General features: G+C 41.2%; 1 protein-coding gene across 5 annotated transcripts in view; it reads left to right on the top strand.

The window, feature by feature from the left end:
• DNAH8 (dynein axonemal heavy chain 8) overlaps positions 1-23,721 on the top strand; it is a 347,525-nt gene that overhangs the window by 297,990 nt on the left and 25,814 nt on the right. For all 5 annotated transcript variants that reach the window (XM_086706753.1, XM_086706756.1, XM_086706755.1 and 2 more), the window contains 2 exons: positions 5,075-5,235; positions 23,551-23,707. In XM_086706753.1, the coding sequence (XP_086562879.1) occupies positions 5,075-5,235; positions 23,551-23,707 (318 nt within the window). The remainder of the gene's footprint in view (positions 1-5,074; positions 5,236-23,550; positions 23,708-23,721) is intronic.

Below are 23,721 nucleotides of genomic sequence, written 5' to 3' on the forward strand. Positions count from 1 at the left end.
GGATTGCATTGTATTATATTGGTGGAAATGAGGATCATTTCCATTTGTAGCTATTACAAATAATGCTTCTGGGGACATTCTCACACAAGGTTCTTGGAGCACACGATTATGCCTTTCTATTAGGAGTGGAATTGCTAGGTTATAGAGTTTATGTACTTTCCATCTTAGTCGGTCACATTAATCTGGTTTCCAAAGTGTTTTCCAAAAATACATCCCACAGAAGAACGAGATACCCCATTTCACCACATCCTCACCAACACTGGGCATCATTAACCATTCTGGCTAAATGGCTTAAATGTTAGCCATTCTGGTGGGTGTATACTGATATCTCACTTTGGTTTTAATTTTTTTAAATTTTTTAATGTTTGTTTACTTTTGAGAGACAGAGAGAGATAGAGTGTGAGTGGGGGAGGGGCAGAAAGCGAGGGAGGCACAGAATCCAAAGCAGGCTCCATGCTCTGAGCTGTAGCACAGAGCCCGATGCGGGGCTCGAACCCATGAGCCGTGAGATCATGACCTGAGCCAGTCAGACGCTTAACCGACTGAGCCACCCGGGGGGGCCTCTCACTTTGGTTTTAATTTTTATTTCTTTGAATGCTAATGGGCTTGAGCACCCTCACATGACATGTTGATTCACTATTTTGGTTTTCTCCTTTGTGACTTGCTTGTACGTTCTTCCTCTATTTCTCTTGGGTTGTCTGTCTTTTTAAAATATTTATTTATAGGAGCTTTTTGCATATTCTGGATGTAAGTTCTTTGTTGATTATGTGACTGCAAATATATTTCCTACTCTGATCCTTGCCCCTTCACTCTCTTATCAGTTTTTTAATACTTAATTTTAGTATACCTGGTATATATATATATATATATATATATATATATATATATATATATTTCTATTCTTTTCATTTCAACATTTCTGTGCATTATGTTTCAGATTTATCTCTTATAAACAAAACAAAGCTGGAATTTTTGACATCCAGTCTGAACGTATTTGTCCTTTAACAGGCAAATTTATCACTTTATTGTTGTTGTGATTGCCGCTATGTTTTGACTTATTCTATCATCTTATTTTGTGGTTTTCATTAACCCTGCTTTTTTTTTGGATTTATTTTCTTTCCTGCTTCAAAAAAGTGTGTTTTTATATTTCCGTACTGGTTTTAAAATTATTCCATTTTTAGTCTTTATGTTTTCAAACATGGTTACTTAAGTTAAAAATCTAACCCTACCTTATAGGCTTTACCTCTGAGCCCTTCTGACTTCTATCTTCCCTGTTACTGCTGTGGAGCATTTTGGTTCCTCCTCATTTTTATTCCCACCCCTGTTATTCATTATAATAATTCTACAACCAGTGCTGATTTAGATTTACCAGTATGTGTACCAGTACACAGTATGTACAGCCCGTTCCTTCTGGTAGGGGAAGCAGAGAGGGACAGGTGCAGGGACTAGAAGGTTTGATGCGGGAAAATGGAGTTGTTTTCTTCTGACTGTGTCTATGTTCAGAGTGAAATAAGCATCATTGGCTAAGGGGACGCAGGTCATCAGCTGAGGGGAGGGGACAGCAAGTTTGGGACATTTGAAGAAAGAGGAAGAGGTCTGAGGTAGTTGCCGTGGAGAGTGGGGAAAGCAAATATGTGATCCTAAGACATGTATTCGGCCTACCCCACTAGGTTGTAAGTCCATTGAAATAAGAAACAAATCATCTAAGTCTCTGTGTCCTTTCTCTCTAGCACTTAGGGTACACTCAATTCCTGTTTGTTGATGATGCTAAATATAATTTAATCTCAGTAGATTGAAAGTTTTATGTGCCCGGAGGTCAGAATCATCTAAGACAGCATAGACTGGATTGAATTTCTACTGACCCCAGAGCACAACCTGAAAATCAGGAAAAAAGATTTTTTATACAACACTTTATATCAGCTTAAAAAATTGCTTAGGCATTTTCTAAAAAGTAGAGTTCAAGGAAAGTCCTGATTGACCAACTCTCTTAGTTGGTTTGTCTTTGTTTTATTGAAACTACCTTACTTAAAGGTGGGAGGAATGCCAGTTTGCTGGCAAAGTGAAAGGGATTTCTTAGAGACCTCTTTGCCCTCCACATCAGAAACAGAGGGAGTTCTCTGAAACCTGCTTGGGAGCAAAGGGAGGGAGAGGAAGAGCACCTGTGGCTCAAACTGCTACACCTTCCAGACCTCAAGGTGTGCAGTTCTGCTCTCTGACCCAAACCTGTCTTCCACCTCTTCTACTTCTTCTCTGAACCCCCACACTCAGGACAACAGAAGAGTAGCAGACTCCAACCGCCTCTCAGAAGCCTACAAGTCTCCAACCTCTGGGCCTGGGCCCCATCTGGGGATTAACGACTGCCCTGAATGAAAAGTTCATCCTTCCATTTTTCCATTATTTTGCCTCCGGGCAGCTTCCCCACCTTCCCTCACCCTCCAGCCCCCATTTCTTTCTCTCAGTCTCTTTCCTAACTTTCCTTAGAGTTGCTCCACCTTCAGTGGCTCCAAGTCTCTGACCATTGAGATGCCCTGACCCTTACTGCCTCTGAATCTGTATTTGGTCCTGCACCCCTTTCAGCTTCCTGTCTCATCCATTCCTTCCCTCACTCATTCCTGTGCCTAGCTCTGACCTGTTCCAGATGGCTCCTCTGTAACCAGAGAGGAGAGTTTGGTTCTCTGGCTATAAGGACACGAGGTTACCATGAAACTCTATTGAAGAAGGCTACAGAAAGCACCATGGAGTCCACATGCTGCCTTCCCTTATCCTAGTCGCGGCTTCAGTTGTACCTTCTAACCTGCTGGCCTAACCTTTGCCCTGACCATGCTATCCACAGTGAGACTCAGTTTAATTGTGTATCAGTGCCTTCAAATTGGATCCTCTCTCCCTATGACTTACAATTTGGGGCTTATCTTTGAACCCTTGTTTGTTTTCTCTGTTCTCAACACCTTACAGTGTGTCTCCCCTAAAACCAACAATTGTAGAACTTTATTTATTGTCCCTAGAAGACGAGTGCTTTTCTTTGCGAGGTACCTTCTAGAGTCTCCCAGAGTAATTCCATGTTGACTTCTTATTCCTTACTTTGACTGTCCCCCCAAATATCCTCCAAATTTGGTGAAACTCAGATGTGTGTGTGTTTGTTTACTAATAAAGTGATAGAAAAACAGGAAGAAACTCTGTTTTGCTTTTATAGATATATGTCAGCTGGTACTAGAGAACTCAGTGTGGTCACTGTTGTCTGTGTGCCGATGACCTTGTGGCCATCATCCTCCCTAACCATCCACATCACTAAAAACATAATCTTTCATTTTTAAAAATGTTTATTTAGTTTTGAAAGGGAGAGAGAGACACACACAGACAGAGTGTGAGCAGTGGTGCAGTGAGAGAAGGAGACACAGAATCAGAAGCAGGCTCCAGGCTCTGGGCTGTCAGCACAGAGCCCGACGCGGGGCTCAAACTCACAAACCATGAGATCATGACCTGAGCTGAAGCCAGATGCTTAACCGACTGAGACACCCAGGCGCCCCCAAACATAATCTTTCTAATTAATGACCATGATCATAGCACTGTTCTCTTTAATAGCTTTCAACTGCTCCTCATTTCTTAAATTAACACCAGTCATCACCCAGACATCACCTGGACATATTTACCCTAGACTTCATCCCTCAACCCACCTCACATTTTTGTATCAATTATTCTGTGCCTTTGCTGGTGTCATCTCCCCAGTCACACTAGATCCCCTATCAAATCCTGTCCTTTAAGGTTTCTCTCCAAAATCACCTCCAAGATAAAGCCTTACCTGACATCCAGCTGTCTATTCTTTCTTCCTGCTTTAAGCTTCCTTAGTGCTTTGCTTATTTTTGTTTCCTTTGGCTCTCCTCTTATTGCACTTTGCATTGTGGTTTATTATGTAATTGCCCTATTCCTTCATTGGGTCACAAGCTCCTGGAAGGAAAGAATCATGTGTGACTCACCTTCTCATTCTGTTCCAGTCCTAAGCTCTGTGCCTTGTGTGCAGGAGTTGACTAGGATGGAAATGGAGAGGGGGGTGGGGTGGGGAGGGGAGGAGACAGAAGAGAGAATCAGTTCATAGGTCATTTCAGAGTAATCACTGGACCTAAAAAGAGCTGGAAAAAGGATATGGAAGGAAGGGACTAGAGAAAGTATAACTGACTGAAGTAAAGCACAGTCCCCGTCTCTTTTTGCATTGAATCCTCCCAGTGATTCAGGCATCCTGCCTGCACTTCTGTTCCTCCTGTCTTCCCATTATTTCCCTTCCTGCTGAGAAAATTGCTCTGTTAGACACTGAAGTCATTGCCTCAAATCTGGCTCCTAGGCATTCAACATTATTTTTTTCCCCTCTTCAGAATAAGCCTATTCACACCAAGTATATATTTGTTCTCTTGCTTTTACATTACAGATAATCAATTCATATGGAATGAGAAAAGGATGTCTTAAGGCGAACAATAAGACGGTTGGATACATTTGCTTCTTGTGGCCAGGGACATAACTTAATTAACAGAGGGAGCTCTCCAGCTCAGGGCAGGAGGGGAGACAATTGTTAAGAAAATTTTCTGGCCTTGTGTGGTGCGCAGGGCTGCTGTGAACCACCTTGAGCACAGCACAGCCTCCCCCCGCCCACCCCAGCCCTGGCGCGAGCCCTGTTTGGGGGCAAAGGGAGGCGGTGGAAATGCCCAGATACTCTCTGGTGTTTGTGGTTATTGCCTTATCTCCTCTGCAGTGTGTTCTCATTAGTCTTCAAAAGTGGGATTGAGGGTCGTGAGTTTACTGGAGCAGAGAGCAGGCTTGCAAGCCCGGCTCTCTCCTCTTCACTGTTAGCAAGTACCTTCTTTGGTGTCCAAGAGAGGCTAGGACTTCACTGTTTTTGTGCCGTGTGGCCTCTCTCTTTTCTTCATACTTGTGCTAATTATTTCTGTCAGTGATTTTCTTAAGGTATTTTCAAACCCAATATAAAAATATACTAAAATGGAAATAAGGTGACCCTTCCTTCCTTATAGTGGCAGTTCTCACTGAGATGTTCATCACTTTTATTTCTTCCATTTTCTCCACCATATAGGTCTGGTTCAGTGAGAAGATGTTTGAACCATCGTTCCAGTTTTATACCGGGTATAAAATCCCCTTGTGCAAAACCCTGGATCAGTATTTTGAGTACATCCAGTCATTGCCATCCCTAGATAACCCCGAAGTCTTTGGGCTGCACCCTAATGCCGATATCACGTAAGTTCCTGGCATTTTTTATATTTTAAGGAATCATTTGTAACTCAGCCTGGCAGAGACTGTGCATTTCATTTTCTCTCTTAATTCCTCTCCTTTCACTTCTTTTTATTTTGCTGTGAAAAATATTGTCACTTCCTGTCCTCCAATTACACCTTTGTCATATCTTGGCCTCCTTTTCCCTCAGTAAATCCTGATGCTCCGGAGTTTATGACAATGCTAAAGCTCTAATTTATGCATTGATTATTTCTCCTCTGCCATGTCATTAAACCAGTTGGTGTTATTGGCATCGATGCCTTCCACTGATAGGACAATGGTCTCCCAGCTCCTTGCCTCTAACCTCCCCCCCCAAATCCATTAAAAATAATGGTCATACTCGTAAATATGGAGAGCAAACTGAGGGTTCCTGGAGGGGCTGTGGGAGGGGGAATGGACTAAATGGGTAAGGGGCAGTAAGGAATCTACTCCTGAAATCAGTGTTGCACTATATGCTAACTAATTTGGATGTAAGTTTAAAAAAATAAAAAATAAAAAAAAAATAATGAGTCTAAAAAGGCCAGGGGGATAGAGAGAGGAGGAGGAGGAATTGTGTTTCTGCTTGATCCTCTCTTTTGTGGCCCCTGTCTCCTTATTTCCTCACCTGCCTCCTTCTGTCACTAATGCCCACGATGGGCATAGAGCACAGAGCATGGATACAGAGCTGGGAGGAGAGGCTATGGGTCTCAGCTCAACATGAGGTCCCTGCTCTGGTCGCTGAGGTAAGAGATGATGAGTGAAGACACAAGAAATTCACCCAAATCCCAAGCCCCTTCTCAGACCCATCTTTTGGCTGAAGGAGCCTGAAAACAAGGCTATCCAGTTCCACAGAGAGGGCGCCAAGAAACCCCAGCTGGGATTCTTCTCCAGATGGTCATTGCCTCCGGCCCATCGATGAAGAACCATGAAGTTTGTGTCTAGGAGAGTGGTTTCAAGGAATGGGAGAAAGCGAGACTCCTCTGGCAGATTTTAAGCTGGGATGACCGATCGAGAAGGAGTGGGGTGTGCCTCTCTCCTAGTCACTCACCTGCCACTGCAACTGTAACAACTCTGCAAAGGGGCACAGGCATTTCCCACCTTCTGGTTCCCTGCCCTTGCCCAGCATCCCTGGAGTCCCAGCCTCCCTCTGCTGCGTTGTCTCTCTGCCCCTGAATATACACTTTGTCCCTTGCATGAGGCTTGGCTTCCTGGCTTTTGTCACCCATACAAATTCTAACCTCTCCAGATCCTCCCATCTCTCCCATGCTATTTTTCACCTTCAAAGACGTGGGCATGAGCCAGAAGAGCCATGAATGGCTAACACTCTTCAGACCCTGTGATGGAACCATGATGCCTCTTTGGTGATGGCTCTAGCTGTTATTTGAAGAGGCTGTCATAAGTTAGCTGGAGACAGAAAAGAGGTGAAGAAGTAAAAAGGATTCCTCGGGGATCCATTTGGAATCAACTGAAAGATGATCTGAAAGAAGGAACACGGAGAAATAGTTTTACTTTGGCTGAAACTTTAAAAATCTGAGGCAGACTACGTCACTCCTCTGTTCAGAACCCTCCTAAGGCTCCTGTCTCACTCCATGTCAAGGTCAAAGGCAGACAGTGACCTACAGGTGACCTGCTGAGAGGCCTGAGAAAATTGAAACTTAAAAGCTTAAGTTACGGGAAACTGAAACCTAACCAAGCTTAACCAGCTCGTTCCGCTTCTGTACAATTGCTTGGCGCGCCCATGTATTCCTGATCAATCATTATTGCCTGGCACATCCGTATATTCTTGATCAACCATTGTTACTTGGCACATCCGTGTACTCCTGATCAATCATTGTTGCTTGGCACATCCGTGTGTTCCTGATCAATCATTGTGATACCCGTACCCCCGGTTGTGGTCTGACCTAAAGGCAGGAACCAATCGAATACTGTTAAGTGTCCAAGTTTAAACACCAACCAATCGCAGCTCTGTAACTGTGGAAAATTCCTGATTTCCCCATGACTTGTTTGTACCTGTCTATAAAAGGGGTGTAAAAACGTCTCTCAGGGCCTCTTGGCGTCACCGGCAACGGGGGCGCAGAGGTCCAGGTTCGAACCTGCAATAAATGACCCTTGCTGCTAAGCTTTGACTCTGGACTCTGGTGGTTTGTTTTTGGGGGTCTCTTAGACTCTGGGCGTTTCACTGCAAGGCCCAGTAAGACCACCTGCCCCCAGGAGGTTGGCCTCCTCTGCCCTTTCCCTCACTCACTGCTCAGCTTTAGCTCCTGCTAGCTTCCTGGTACTCAGGCCAGATGCCCTCCCCCACCGCCACCACGGGATACTTGTATTTCCCGAAACATCCTTCCCCCTGGATATCATGGCTCACCTTTTCACCTCTTCCGGCCTTTTCTTAAATGTCACCTTTCCAATGATGTCTTCCCTGGCTGCCCTATTTAAAATTTGCAGATCACTCCCCAGCCCTCACCCCAGACTCTATCCTCCTTGCTACTTTTTTCTTTAGATTGTATCACCAACAGACATACTCCATATTTACTTATTTATACTTGCTATCATCTACCTACCATCATTAAACATAAGCACCATCATGTCTGAAACTTTTGTCTATTTTTACTGCATATCTCTAGTGCTAAACAGTGCCTGATGCTCAGGAAATATTTGTTGAATGTGCCGGCAATACTAAATTTCTCTGGGTTGTGAAGAATCTAATGAACAGGAATGGTCTTTAGAAATAGCTCATGAGTTCATGTGAATGGGCAGAAAAATGGCACTTGTCAATTAGTAATTGAAGTGGCTCACGTATGAGGACTCTGAACTTTGATTTCATCCTTGGCAAGAGTCCAAGGAGTCATTTAAAGCTGGTACCTAGAGAATCGGATCCTGTTGGGCGCTGTGTAGGATTCTGCCAAGGAATATATATTAAAGCAGGGTTGAAATCATCTCATCCTGACTTACCCATATGACTGTGGCAGTTTGGGCCGTCAGCTCTCAAGAAAGATAAACGAGAACTAGAGAAGGTCCAGGAGGACCTGGGTGGCTCAGTCGGGTAAGCATCCGACTTTGGCACAGGTCATGCTTTCACAGTTTGTGGGTTCGAGCCCCGCATTGGGCTCTGTGCCGACAGCGTAGAGCCTGGAGCCTGCTTCAAATTTTGTGTCTTCCTCTCTCTCTGCTCCTCCCCTGCTTATGCTCTTCCCCTGTCTCTCAAAAATAAATAAATGTTAGAAGAAGAAGAAGAAGAAGAAGAAGAAGAAGAAGAAGAAGAAGAAAAGGTCCAGAGAAGTGCAACTAAAATGTAATCCAGATGGGAGGTGATGGTAGAGATTTTTTTCCCTTGACTTTTTATTTTGAACTATTACAAACCCTCAGAAAAGTTGCAAGTACAGTCAACACTACAGACCCTTCACCCAGAGTCACCAATCGTTAACATTTTGTACCATTTGCATTTTCTCTTTCTGTATGTATATTTTTGTATATTTATATATCTACAGTTACATCTGTATGTGACCACATCTATTTCTGTGCGTGTGTGTGTGTGTGTGCGTGCGCGCACTTGTAACCCCTCTCAATGGACAGAGCTAAGAAATAAGCACTTTTAAAAACATCATGAGCTAATATTAATAACTCCAATTCCAAATGTTCACCTCATGTCTTTCCTTGTCTTCCCTCATTTCAGTATTGTTATCTCCTGTCTCCCATGGGAAGAACTCTGGTTCCCAGGAAGTTCAATATATTTACTCATTTGCTCCGAATCACTCCACCAATACCACTACCAACAACAAATGTATTAAGTGGAGGTCAAGATTTCTTTGCAGTTCTTTTTGTCCCTAGAATACATCCAGTTGAGGTTGTCAGAGTACTATATTCAAAACTCACTCAGATTGTTTTTTCTGTGTGGTTATGCTATCAGTTAGGTAGATAGGTACATTCATTTGTTTCTGTTCATATTACACTGAGTTTTTGTCCCTCCTTGTTGGTTATTTTAAATATGTGAGACACGGGCATGGCTTGAAAGTCACAACTACATAATAAGGTATTCTCACACCTTTCCAACCCATTTCCCCTTTCCTCTATGGGCAAGCAAATGCATTTGTTTCTGGGTTATCGTCCCTGTTTCTTTTTTCTCATACATAGATACACATATGTTCTTATTACCTTTTTTCTTAAATGAAGTTGTCATACTATATATATATATGTATATATATAATTTTGTGTCTTGTCTTCTCCAATTAAAAATGTATCTTGTAATCACTCCATTCTATGTTCCCATGTCTTCCTCACTATTTTTTTTTTTTACACCTGCATGCTCCTCCATTGTTAACATGTATCATAGTTTATTCATCCATTCTCCTATGGGTGGGAATTTAGGTTGTTTCCAATATTTTGCTACCCCAAATAATTCCTCAATTAATGATCTCATGGTTCTGGTTTCTCGTGTGGTTGGAGATGTATTTTTAGGGTAATTTGGTACAGGTAGAGTTGCTATATCAGGGCTTAGTAAATATTGCCAACCCCCCTTCCATAGGGCTATTCACTCTCACCAACAACATGATGAGGCCCTTTCTTCACAGCCTCATCAACAGAGTGTGGGTGAAACTTCTGAATTTTCACCAATGTGACAAGTGAGAAATGGTATCTCGGCATAGTTTTAATTTGTATTCTCTTATTTTGAGTGAAATGGAGTACGTTTCCCTATATTTGGAGGCTACTTAGACTGAGACTGTCTTGGAGACCCTGTGGATAAATCTGGATGTGGATTGACGCAGGCTGAGATGAGGGATGATGAGAGGATGGAGAGGGTAGAGCAAAGCTGCAGGACACGTCCCTATGGAGACTGGTGGGATTTAGTGAGTAGAGAGAATCGTGTGTCGTTTTCATCCATTCGCTGCTATCTGAGGGGTAGAGAGCACAGCGAGCCTTCTGTGCCTTTTGGCAGCTCTCTTTACCGCTCTGTCCAAAGGCCTATATGCCATCACTGGCAGGCATGCTATAGATGCCACAGCTATCTTTTCCCAAAATCGAGTGTCAGGATCTTGCAGTCTCTCATCACACTGAGTGAGGTCAAGTAGAAACTGCTGGGCCTCTGCCTTAAATCTCCTAGACAACTAGTTGGCCTGTAAGACCTGTGGCCCTCCTCCCCTGATCTCTCTTCATTCTTAACTTCCCACCTGGTCCGCCCTAAGGTCTTCCCCACTCACACCTCTACTCCTCCTCCCAGGGACTGTGGTCCATTTTTGGCTCCTGCTCAAGTAGTAGCTCTGCGCTTGGTCATTTTCTTAGTCTCTGGATGAGCTTTGCCCTAGGTTTGATTCTTCTTTCCTCTGGGCTCTGAAATATGTGGTGTCTGGGGTTGTAGACATTTGAGCGGACCTTCCTGGAGAGCTGCACTCCAACCCCTCGCTGTTCCCTCACCAGCCACCAGGAGGCAGTAAGCAATAGCAAATGAAGCTTCTCAGCTAAAACCTACCCTGGTCTCCTCCTAAGGCCACCCTTCCCATTCCAGCAAGAAGTGACTCCCAAGTTCTGCATGAAATGAAAGAAGGAATTGAAGCCTCCCCTGACATTTCTGGTCTGGTGGCTGGGATGGTGGTGGAGTTTGAAACAGGAGTGCATTCGAGGGGACATTGCAGAGTCCTGTTTGGGTGTGTTGAATTAGGAAAGACAAAGGGATGTCTGAGTGGAGAAGAAACGTGGATTGGAGCCCAGGTGAGAAGTTTCAAGGTATTTGTACAGAAATAATACTCGAAGGTACAAGAGGGGGGTGGACTCTCTAAGATACAGTGAGAAATCTGTGTGAATGTCCCCAGTTAGAAGAATCCTGATCAGTTTATCTGATTGTGCACCCTGTTCAACATTACTCTTTCAGATGAGCTCATGGGCTGTCATTGGGCCATGGTGGGGAACTCTATGTCCCTGCTTATAGAATTTGCACTCTGAAGTTAGCATCCACACAAATTTGAGAGAAGAGAGAAATTTGCAGAAAGAGATAATGATTCTTTCTCTTCCTTAAGAATGCAGGATCCCTGAGGAGGGTGGGTGGGAAATACAGCTGAATAAATGCTTTAAAATAAGTAAAATCTCTCCCAAGAGCTTAGATACCTTGGCGACAGAAACCATAAAAATGCATAGTTTATTCACATTTTATTATCTAGATTTATAAGCTACCAAGGACTCTGCAAATTCAACTATCTCAATGTCAGAAACTGTTATTTATTTTCGCTCTTTTTCTCATTAACGATTATGCATATTTTTCTACCTTCTGAAATTTATCAGATGTCTTATTACAACTTTTATATTCATTTGTATGCAGGATGAATTTAATTGTATTCCTTTTAGCATTAGCTGAAATTTGAGTTTCAGATTTCTATTAAAAATGTATGTTTATTGTTATCTCATATGCAAAGATGTATATGAACGTAGGCTGATTTGGATGTGATAGTGCACTAATATCTCATTAGATGGTTAATTGCTTATTTATAGACAGTTCTGTTTTGCATTTGTTTTGCATTTTTATCAGCCAAGACCCTGACTGCCACCCAACAGAGGTGACCTAGACAATTGCCCCAAACCACCAAGCTACAAGACTGATATGAGCTTCTCCCCATAGTTAGCTCCAAAGAGAAATTTTTTTCTAGAAGTAACTTGGAACCAAAGCTCTTGGAGTATTATAGTTCTCGTTCTTCTCAGAACATTTATAGGGACTGTTTTCCTGAAAGCCTGAAAGGCTTTTGAGGCATATAGAGATATTCACAGTTCTCCATAATAGCTAGCTAACTAGGCTTCTGCCTTTTCTCACTCAGCAAACATAAAATCACATTGTGGATAAAGAAATGTGAGTTGTACAGCCCTGGCATCCTGTGCCTCATAAAATATGTGGTGGGGAGGTGATCTGGAGATCTTGTCTAGCTCTTCTGCAAAATGGGTCAGCTTTTCAGGACTTCGTACCCACATCCATATCCTGAGGACTATTTTCATATCACCTCATAAAAAAAAATAAAATCAGCCACCGAGAAAATGGCTTCTTAGGTGAGATCTAGCAGCAGTAGCATATCCATTGGCCCCTCCTTGGAGCACTGGTGAACATGGCCAGTGCCGGCCAAGAGCATGATGGTCATGTCTGCAGTGGTGTCCACTGTTGGCACTCAGCCTCTGGTGCAGAGTGTATCTCCAAAGAGGCAACAGACTGGAGGTGAGCCAAGAGCTCCTGAGAATCGCAGATAGGAGGTCTTTCCCTTCTTTTGTTTGGCGTTAGAACAGGCACAAAGAATGAACTCTGATTTTTGTTGTGTGAATGGAAATTTACTGTGGTTTTATTCTCCTCAACCTTTAAAGATCTGTGCTTAAATATCATAATGAAAACAGTTGTCCTTTACCCTCAAATGATGTCTTTCTGATTCTCCTGTGTTTTGAGAGCATAGAACTTATATATGTTTCCCTTTGTATGTGGAAATGTGCCAGGAAGTAGGTAATGATAGTAGGTAACGTGCCAGGAAGTGATAATGATAATTTACTATGCTTTTACCATAAGAAGAAACAAATAATTAAATTTTCATGCCCTTTAAATATTGGAGAATTGCTCTCCTTTACATTTGAGGTTTAATAAAAGTCAAGCCAATTGGCCTGAATTCAACAAACAAATATTTATTGAGAACTTACTTGGTAGCCAACTCAGGATACAGAGATTAGTAAAATGCAGTCCTTGCCCTTGGAGGTCATCATGTATTAGGGAAAATAAATGAGTGGCAAATGGTTATGTAATACAACATGACAGACTCTAAAATCAGGATTATATATAACATACACACACACACACACACACACACACACACACACACACACACACAATGCTATGAGAACAAAGGCGAAGGAGCAATAAATTGCAGCTTAGGTATTAAGCTATCGAGAGAGGCCTCCTCTGAGCTGTGACTCAATGAATGTGCAGGAGTTCTCGGGGGAGGGTAGGATTAGGGAGGAAAGGACTGTAGCCCTGGGGACAAGAAAGACAGCGCAAGGAAAGAGGAAGATAATGAGCAGTGAAGGGCGTATACAGATATCGAGTCATCAAATTGTACACCTTAAATATATATAATTTTAAAAAATTAAAAAAATAAAATGATTTAGCATAGTGAAAATAAAATGCATAGCTTAGGGCACATACATGGAGGAGCAGTCCAAGGAGGGGCATGACAGTGTAAAGTGTGTGCGTGTGCTATGTGTGCGGGACCAAGTCCACCCAAGTCTGGAGCGTGGTGGAGAGGGGATTCAAGAAAGGAGCAGCCTAACCGTGAGGCTGATGCACATGCAGAGACTGTTTTTCCAAGATGTGGGGCACCATGAAGATGCTGGAAATTTCTAGATGGATGCTAGAAGTGATGTGGAAATAGGCCTTGGAAACCAGAAAGAGCTGGAGAGTGGCATCAGGTGGAGACTATCTCTGAAGTCTGTAGATCAGCAGCTGGGTGAAGACATTGATATTGTTAAAAGGAGATGGGACAGACTGGGGCGAAGGGAGAATGGGAACAATGAGGTGGGTTTTGGAACTGTTTGATTTAACTAACAGGGAGTCCTGGGAGTCAGCAGAAATATGGATATGTGGAGATTATGATAAAGCCAGAGGTTTCATGTTATCCAGACTTGCTTGGAGTTTCACAGCCCTCAGTGAGACAGTGACAGTGATACCTACATCTTCTCTAACACAGCAGTCTGCCAACATTGTCTGTCTTTACTGTATCTAATGCTAGAATAAGATCTAATGCTAGAATATAAATCACATAGAAGTTTACATTTCTGAGAACTGTGTATAATAATATGTGGATCCTTGACTTTTGATGACTCCATTTTGTTGTCACATTAGCTATTTTCACAGGTTTTCCCCTTAGGAGTTACTTGTATCTTATACTTTATATGACTTTTAAAAACTGGGATAGCACCATACTTCAAAATTCAGGAATGAGTTGCAAGTGCTTTTTGTCCCATTTTACTAGAATTTTTAATTACCAATATACATGTTCAATTTTGTGTGTGCCTGATTTGGTCATCTTTCAACTTTTTAAATGAATGTCTTTGGGAGGATATTCTAAAACTCCCAACAGCTGAGTAGAGGTTGCTCATCAAAAAATAATAAAAAATGAATTTTAAATTCTGTGTAAAATTATACAAAATCAATTTTCATTTAATTTTATTCAACATCAGCTTTTACCTTATTGGCCCTTATTGTGAAACTCATATGTTTAAAGGTAATATGGAGTTAATACACCAACTCTGGTTGGGTTACAAACATTCACTGGGTTTGACAAAGAACCCTCATAATCACTGTAGCTGACTGTAAGTCCAGCTCATAGAGCATAGTGGCAGATGTATTTACCTTAGCCACAACTTTTGGAAAGGATGCAGTTGCTTGGATATGTACATTTGGGGCCAGATGCATTATTCTACCTGCTAATCAAATGAAAATTCTTGCAGAGTCTGGGTGGCTCAGTCAGTTGAGCATCCAACTTTGGCTCAGGTCATGATTTCATGGTCCATGAGATCGAGCCTCTCATTGGGCTCTGTGCTGACAGTTCAGAGCCTGGATCTTGCTTCAGATTGTGTCTCCCTCTCTCTCTGCCCCTCCCCCCGCTCTCACTCTGTCTCTCTCTCTCTCTCTCTCTCAAAAATAAATAAATATTTTTAAAAACTTTAAAAAAAGAAAATTCTAAAGACACAGCCTCTCTTTCACTCTTCAGCTGATTTCCTAATTGAATTAAAGTCTAGCTGAATAGAATTTCCTCTGTTGACACAAGATGTGGCTTTTTCATAAGCAAAGAAGCCTGGGTAATTTTAGCAGTAGCTCCTTAGTGAGTAAATTTGCACAATTCATGCTAGAGATGAAAAAGAGAAAGGTGTAATTCTTTCTTTCCAAATGCTGTGAGGAAAGGTAGAAGAGGGCCTTTCTGGTGGGGCACAAAGATTACTAGGGATTTGTAAGATGCGTTTCAATGAACCTCAAACATTTGTCACTGATTCATCTCTGTTGAGTCCTTGGTGGGCTTTGCATCTGGGGGCTTATTTTTTCTCATTTTCAAAATGAAAATGGTCTTAATACTCTTTATTATAAAAAATCATACTTTCTTACTGAGAAAAACAAACATTGTAGAAAGCAGAAAGTAATAATCACAGCACAAGCTCATACAAAAATCCCACTATAAAAATACCCTTCCAGATCTTTTCCATGCTTACATGCACAATGTTAACAGAATATTAGGTTTTTGTAACATGCTATTTTTTTTTTATCGAAGTATAGTTGACACACAATGTTATATTAGTTTCGGGTTTACAACAACATAGTGATCTGACAACTCTATGCATTATGCCTTGCTCACCACAAGTGTAGCTACAATTTGTCACCATACAACGCTAGTACAATCCTATTGACTATATTCACATGCTATACCTTTCATCCTCGCGACTTATTCATTCCATAACTGGAAACCTGTACCTTCCACTCTCCTTTACCCAATTTGCCCATCCTCCCAACCCCCTCTGCTCTGGCAACCACCAGTCTGTTGTCTTTTTTCATGTGTCAGTTTCTGCTGTTTTGTTTTGTTTTGTGTTTTTAGATTCCACATGTAAGGGAAATATGGTATTTGTCTTTCTCCATCTGATTTCTTTCACTTATCATAATACCCTGTAGGTCCATCCATGTTATCACAAATGGCAAGATCTCATTCTTTTTTATGGCTGAGTAATAATTTTAATTGCAGCATTATTTACAATAGCCAAGATATAGAACCAACCTAAGTGACGATTGATGAGGCATATGTATACAGTGGAGTATAAAACAGAATGTTTTATAAAACAGAATGTACCATGCTATTTCATTCCGTAATCTCAATTCAATAACCTCAACTTACCAATTAATAGAGAGCTACATCACATTTTTACTGACTGTATAGATTTTTATAGGGCTTTACCAGGATTTATTATTACAGATACCATTACAAACAGCCTTGTACATACATCTTTGTACACTTGTTATTTTTTAAAAAAACTGATTGAGTGTTAAATACATGAGTATTTATAACATGTGTATAAAATTTAAAATGTTGCTTATTTTGCACCACCATTTCTATATTTTGCTCCATCTTCCTTGTCTTTGACTTCTTGCTGAATATGAATTTTTTTCATTCTACTTTTGTCCCTGTGCTAGTTTGGAATTTATGTACTATTTCTATTTTTTTACTGGTTACCCTAGAAATTTTAACATCCAATATTAATTAAGTGTAAAATTAGTATCTTGGGGCACCTGGGTGGTTTAATCAGTTAAGCATCCGACTTCGGTTCAGGTCATGATCTCAACGTTTATGGATTCAAGCCTCGTGTCAGGCTCTGTGCTGACAGCTCAGAGCCCGGAACCTGCTTTTGTCAGATTCTGTGTCTCCCCTTCTCTCTACCCCTCCCCTGCTCGTACTCTGTTTCTCTATCTCTCTCTCTCTCTCTCAAAAATAAACATCAAAAAAATTTTTAATTAGTATCTTTACCCTCCTCTCAATAAAAATCTCTTAGGTAATTTTAACTATAGTTACTCACCTCCTGGCATCCCAATATTTTAATTTTATCTTTTTTTTTATAAACCCACAATTAAAAATATAATTATTGTTTTATGCCATAATGATGTTTACATTTGCCCATGCATTCACCCAATCTTTACTACCACAAACCTTCCACCAGAATAATTATCTTTTCTGAAGTGTATCCTTTAGAATTTCCTTCAATGTCTTATTTTGCCCTCCTTTGTAAAAACAAACAAACAAAAAAGCACCTTATTGACTTACAATTTGCCTATCATAAATTGATTCATTTTTAGTGGTCAATTCAATTATTTTTATTAAGTTTACAAACTTCTGTGACTATCACCCACCACCTAATTTTAGAATATTACCATCACCCCTGAAAAGAATCCTCATGTCCATTTGTAATCAGGTCTCACTACCACCCCCAGTCAGCCTTAGGCAACCACTTATTTATGTCTCTATAGATTTGCCTTTCTGGACATTCCCTGTAACTGGAATCATATACTATGTGGTCTTTGGTGGATGCATTCTTTCACTTAGTATAATGTTTCTGAAGCTCACCCGTGTTGTAGCATGGATCAGCACTTCATTGCTTTTATTGTCAAACAGTATTCCAATATATGAACATACCACATTTTGTTTATCTATTTAAAAGCTGATGAACATTTGGGTAATTTCCACTTTTTGCTGCCATGAACATTCACGTACAAGTCTTTGTGTAGATATGTCTTTTCATTTCTCTTGAATAGATAATTGGAAATATAATTATTGGATAATATGTTTAACCTATTCTTAACATTTTTAGAAACTACTAAATTGTTTTCCAACATGGCTGCACCATTTTACAATACCCTCCAACAATGTATGAGGGTTCAAGTTTCTCTGATTCTTGCCAACACTTGTTATTGTCTCTTTTTTTATTATAATCATTCTTGTAAGTCTGAAGTCCTATCTCATTGTGGTTTTAATTTGCATTTTTTTATGTAAATAATGAGCATCTTTTCATGTGTTTATTGGCCTTAATATAGCTTTTGTTTGTGAAATGTCTGTTTAAATTTTTTGTGTTGTGTTCATTCTTTTTTGTTTTTAGTGTTTATTTATTGTTGAAAGAGAGACAGAGCATGAGCAGGGCAGGGACAGAGAGAGAGGGAAAAGAATCTGAAGCAGACTCCAGGCTCTGAGCTGTCAGCACAGAGCCTGACACGGGGCTTGAATTCACAAACTGCAAGATCATGACCTGAGCTGAAGTCGGACGCTTCACGGACTAAGCCACCCAGGCGCCCCTATTCTTGAAAGATAATTTTGCTTGGTATACAATTCTTGTTTTATAGTTATTTTATCCTAACATATGCAGCACACTCTGCCATTTTCTTCTGGCTTCCATTGCTGTTGTTGAGGATTGGCCATCAGTCTAATTGTCATTTCTTTCTAGATAATCTTTTTTCTCTCTTGTTGGTTTTAAGATATTCACTTTGTTTTGAGTGTTTTACAATTTCACTGTGATATGTCTACATATGGTTTCTATTTATTTATTTGTTTATCCTACTTAGGAGACATTGAATTTCCTGAACTTGAGGATTCAAGTCTTTCATCAATTCCCAGTCATTATTCTACCCCTTATTATCTTTTTTATTCTCTCTCTTCTATCTTTCTGAAGCTTGCCTGAGATGTATGTTAGAACGTATCACTCTATCCTATATGTCTCTTAACTTCTCTTTCACATTCCCTATTTGTTTTCCCCTCTGTGGCATTCTGGAGAATGTCTGCAGATCTATTTTCCGGTTTCCTAATTATTTATTTGGCTGAATCTAATCTGCTATTTGACTCATTGTTAACTGTTATGGTGGGCAGAATAATGACCCCCAAAGATATCCACATCCCAATCCCCAGAACCTGTATATATGTGACCTTATGTGGCACAAAGGATTTTACAGATTTTCTTAAGGGTAAGGACCTTGAGATGGGGATGTTATTGTAGAATATCAAAGGCCCAATTTAATCAAATGAACCTTAGAAGTGGGAGATGGAGGAGGAAGAGTGGGTCAGAGAGATGAAATAGAAGCAGGGGGAAAGATACAAAGCAAGAAAGGAACTTGACCTGCCTTTGTGATCTTTGAAGATATAGGAAGGGGGCCATGAGCCAAAGGATGCAGATGGCCTCAGGAAGCTAGGAAGGGCCCTCACCTGACAGCTAGCAAAGAATTGGGGACCTCAGTAAGAAAGTGAATTCTTCCAGCAACTCAAATGAACAAGGAAATGGATCTTCCCCAGCAGCCTACAGAAAGGAACTCAGCCATGCTGACAATTTGATTTTAGCCCAATGAGTACTATGTCAGGCTTATTAACTAAAGAACGGTAAGATAATAAATTTATGTTGTTTTAAGCTTCTTATTTTGTGGTAATCTGTTCTAGCAGCAATAAAAAACTAATACAGGTTTTCAATTTTAATATTTTAAAAAATTTCCAGAGGTTCTATGCTATTCATGTTTAGAGTTTCCTGTTTCATACTTACATTTTAAATCATCCTTTTTTTCTTCTTAAATTTTTATTAAAATTCAAGTTAGCTAACATACATGCAGTATCAATCATCCTTTTTTTCCCCCCTGATATAATAAAAACATCTTTGTAACATACATCTGAAAATGTATTATCTGTGATCTTTGCAGGTTTGTTTCTGCTCTCTGTTGTTTCTACTGGCTCTTGCTCTGAATAAAAATTCTTGTTTAGTTTCTTCATGGGTTCTGTAAGTTTTGATTGTGAACTCAAGTCTGTTGGAAATTAACTGTTGGATTCTTTGAGACCTTGTTGTGGGCACATTATTCCAGGACAGGTGTGTGTTTGGTTTTACCAGCTGCCACATAGAACTTCCTAAAAATACCTTAAAATAAATTTTTGGTTTGAGGTTTTTAAAATGACATAGATGGGGCGCCTGGGTGGCGCAGTCGGTTAAGCGTCCGACTTCAGCCAGGTCACGATCTCGCGGTCTGTGAGTTCGAGCCCCGCGTCAGGCTCTGGGCTGATGGCTCAGAGCCTGGAGCCTGTTTCCGATTCTGTGTCTCCCTCTCTCTCTGCCCCTCCCCCATTCATGCTCTGTCTCTCTCTGTCCGAAAAATAAATAAATGTTGAAAAAAAAATTTTTTAAATGACATAGATGATATGAATGAATGTTGATTAATGCAACAAACCTAGTGAATTAATAAGTAACAGGCTGGGGCACCTGGGGTGGTCCAGTCAGTTGAGTGTCCAACTCTTGATTTTGGCTCAGGTCATGATCCCAGGGTCGTAGGATTGAGCCCCATGTTGGGTCTGCATGGAGCCTGCTTGGGATTCTCTCTCCTTCTCCCTCTGCCCCTGCCTTACTCTTTCTCTCTTTCGATAGATAGATAGATAGACGATAGATAGAATTCACAGGAAGAGGCAGTTCAAGATAGCAGCATAGGAATATCCTGAACTAACTTACCCCCACAGAGACACCAAATCTACAGCTACATATGAAGCAATTCCTTCTTAAAAAGACCTGAAAACTGAGTAGCTGCTCCACAATGAAGCATGAAAGAGCTACACTGAGATGAATAGGAGAGGCACAGATGTTGTCTCACCCAAAACCCTGCCCCTGGCACAGTGACACATCGAGAGGGATCTCATAAATACAGAGCTTCTCCTTGGGAAGCAAGGAGTTTGTGCCCCACATCAGGTACTCCAGCTGTTGGGACCTGTACCAGAGACACAGACCCCAAACTTCCTGGCTTTTAAAACCAATGGGGCTTATGTCTAAAAGACCCAAAGGGCTGTAGGGAATCAAGAACAGGGCTCTTATGCAGACTCACTCACCCCTTGACTCAGAGCAAAAAACATCAGTTTGAAAAGCACTTAGATCATATATGAAGGAGATTCACCTGCTAATCTTAAGGCATCTGCTAGAGAGGCAGGGACCCTGTTGGGACTATCACTAAGGATGGTGACACTGGTTGGCCTTACTAGTGCTATTAGGGATATTCGAACCCCAGTGCTTTTCTGTGGCCCTGCTAAAGCTGGTAGGCTACCCCAGCCCCACTTTTTCCCATAGCCCTGCTAAAGCCAGCAGACATCCCACACAGAGGATATTCCTGCATGCCTAGCTCTAGTGGCCAGGATCGCTTGCATTTCTGGGCCCCACAGGACTGAAACAATTAGAAGGACAGTTCTTAATAGGCTTCCTCCCACAAGGCATGGCACATGCAGCAGACCAAAACACAACCTCAGCCTTCCTGTGAAAAAGGCCTTATTTACTTATTGGCTGTCAACATAAAACAGACTGTGATATTTATAGGCTGTTATATGTGAGACTCATGGTAACAAAACAAAAGTCTGTAGTAGATACACAAAAGATAATAGGAAAAGAATCTAAGCATAACACTGCAGAAAGTCATCAAACCACAAGGGAAGAGAGCAGAAGAGGAAGAGGAAAAGGACAGGGAAGAACTACAAAACAATCAGAAAACAATTAACAAAATAGCAATAAGCACATACCTATCAATAATTACTTCAAATGTAAATGGGCTAAATTCTCCAATCAAAAGACATAGAAAGTTAGAGAGGGAGGGAGGCAAACCATAAGAGACTCTTAAAAACTGAGAATAAACTGAGGGTTGATGGGGGGTGGGAGGGAGGGGAGGATGGGTGATGGGTATTGAGGAGGGCACCTGTTGGGATGAGCACTGGGTGTTGTATGGAAACCAATCTGACAGTAAATTTCATATTATAAAAAAAAGACATAGAGTAGCTGAATGGATTAAAAAAAGACACATCTATGTGCTGCCTTCAAATGTAAGAACACACACAGACTGCAAGTGAAGGAACAGAAAGTGATGGTTTATGCAAGTGGAAACTGAAAGAAAACTTGGGTAGTTACATCAGACAAAATAGACTTTTAAACAAAGACTGTAATAAAAGACAAAGATGGTCATTACATAATGATAAAGGGGTCAATCCAACAAGAAGATATGACATTGGTAAATATTTGTGCACCCAACTTATAAGCACCTAAGCAAATACTAACAGACCGAAAGGGAGATATTGACAGCAATACAGCAATAGTACAATAGTACAATGCAATACAATAATAGTAGGGGACTTTAATATCCTACTGACTCTCACACTGATGCACACACACCATCTGTGTGTCCAGACCCACCCATTTCTTTTTTTTTTTAATTTTTTAAAAAATATTTTTTTAAAAAAATTTTTTTAACATTTATTTATTTTTTTGAGACAGAGAGAGACACAGCATGAACGGGGGAGGGGCAGAGAGAGAGGGAGACACAGAATCGGAAGTGGGCTCCAGGCTCTGAGCCATCAGCCCAGAGCCCGACGCGGGGCTCGAACTCACAGACCGCGAGATCGTGACCTGAGCTGAAGTCGGACGCTTAACCGACTGAGCCACCCAGGCGCCCCAATATTTATTTATTTTTGAGAGAGAGACAGAGACAGAGCATGAGTGGGAGGAGGGGCAGAGAGAGAGGAGACATAGAATCGGAAGCAGGCTCCAGGCTCTGAGCTGTCAGCACAGAGTGCGATGTGGGGCTTGAACTCATGAATCGTGAAATCATGACCTGAGCTGAAGTCAGATGCCTAACTGACGTAGTCACTCAGGCGCCCCTAGGCCCAGCCATTTCAAGACAAAAACTAGGTTTGTACCCTTCAGAGCATCTGGTTGACCTAGAAGAGATATAGAGAGAACAAAAACAAGGGAGAGACACAGACAGACTATTCTCTTTTAAAGCATTCTATTCTGTTCCTCCACATCAGGTATTAAAGTGGTATTGACAAATACACCCCTCTTCCACTAGACAGAGAAAGGCACCAAGGTGGGGCGGGGGGAACCTGTTCACCACCATATTCTAGCACCTAGCTCAGTGCCTGGTACATAGTAAATCTTTATTTGGGTACATGGATTTTAATTTAATTTAATTTAATTTAATTTTTTTAAGTTTATTTACTTGTGAGAGAGAGAGAGGCAGAGAGAGAGAGAGAGAGGGAGGGAGGGAGAGATAGAATCCCAAGCAGGCTCCACACTGTCAGCATGGAGCCTGATGTGGGGCTCGAACTCACAAACCATGAGGTCATGACCTGAACCTAAACCAAGAGTCAGATGCTTAACCGACTGAACCACCCAGGTGCCCCTGGACACATGGATTTTAAAGATGAGTGGGATTTTTAGACTGGTGGAGCAGATGGATGCCAATAGATTACTTTGGAAATCATAAAACCAGTGGTAAAGTGAGAAAACAAAACAGAAAAAAAAAAAAACAATGAAATGTTAATAATTTGTAATTCACAGAGGAATTATGAGTGATTCTCTTTGACCTAACAAATTACCATATAATTATAGATTCTTATGACCAGTCTTTAAGTGGGAGAAAATAAAAGGAGGTGTGTTGGTTGTCCAGCATGAGGTTTGCAGGTTAGTGTGACAAGCAAAATTAGATAGTACTGCTTTGGGTTGCCAAGGACATTTGTGGAATCTCTTTCTCTGAAGATGGAGACCCTTTCATTTCTGTAATGTTCTCCATGTCTTGTTAGGAGGCAATAGTTAGCAGGCAGAATGAATCTCTACTTTTTTTCATTCCTGTGGGTTATGATAAAGTTTCCTTCCCTCCACCCCCCTCCTTTTTCTCGGTGTGGCTTGAAGTGATCGTATCAGTTCATTTTAGCTTTAATAATTATCTCTGAAGGTACATTTCCCTGCTACATCCTGAACAGTTCACTCTTTTGTCAGGTATCAGAGTAACACTGCTTCTGCTGTTCTTGAAACAATTACCAACATTCAACCCAAAGAGAGTGGAGGGGGAGTCGGAGAGACCCGGGAAGCCATTGTTTATAGATTATCTGAAGATATGCTGAGCAAACTGCCTCCTGACTACATTCCTCATGAGGTAAGCCATGCCTG

Source organism: Puma concolor, chromosome B2 (genome assembly GCF_028749965.1).
Source record: "Puma concolor isolate L17-30 chromosome B2, mPumCon1.1.hap2, whole genome shotgun sequence".
In the NCBI taxonomy this organism is placed as follows: domain Eukaryota; kingdom Metazoa; phylum Chordata; class Mammalia; order Carnivora; family Felidae; genus Puma; species Puma concolor.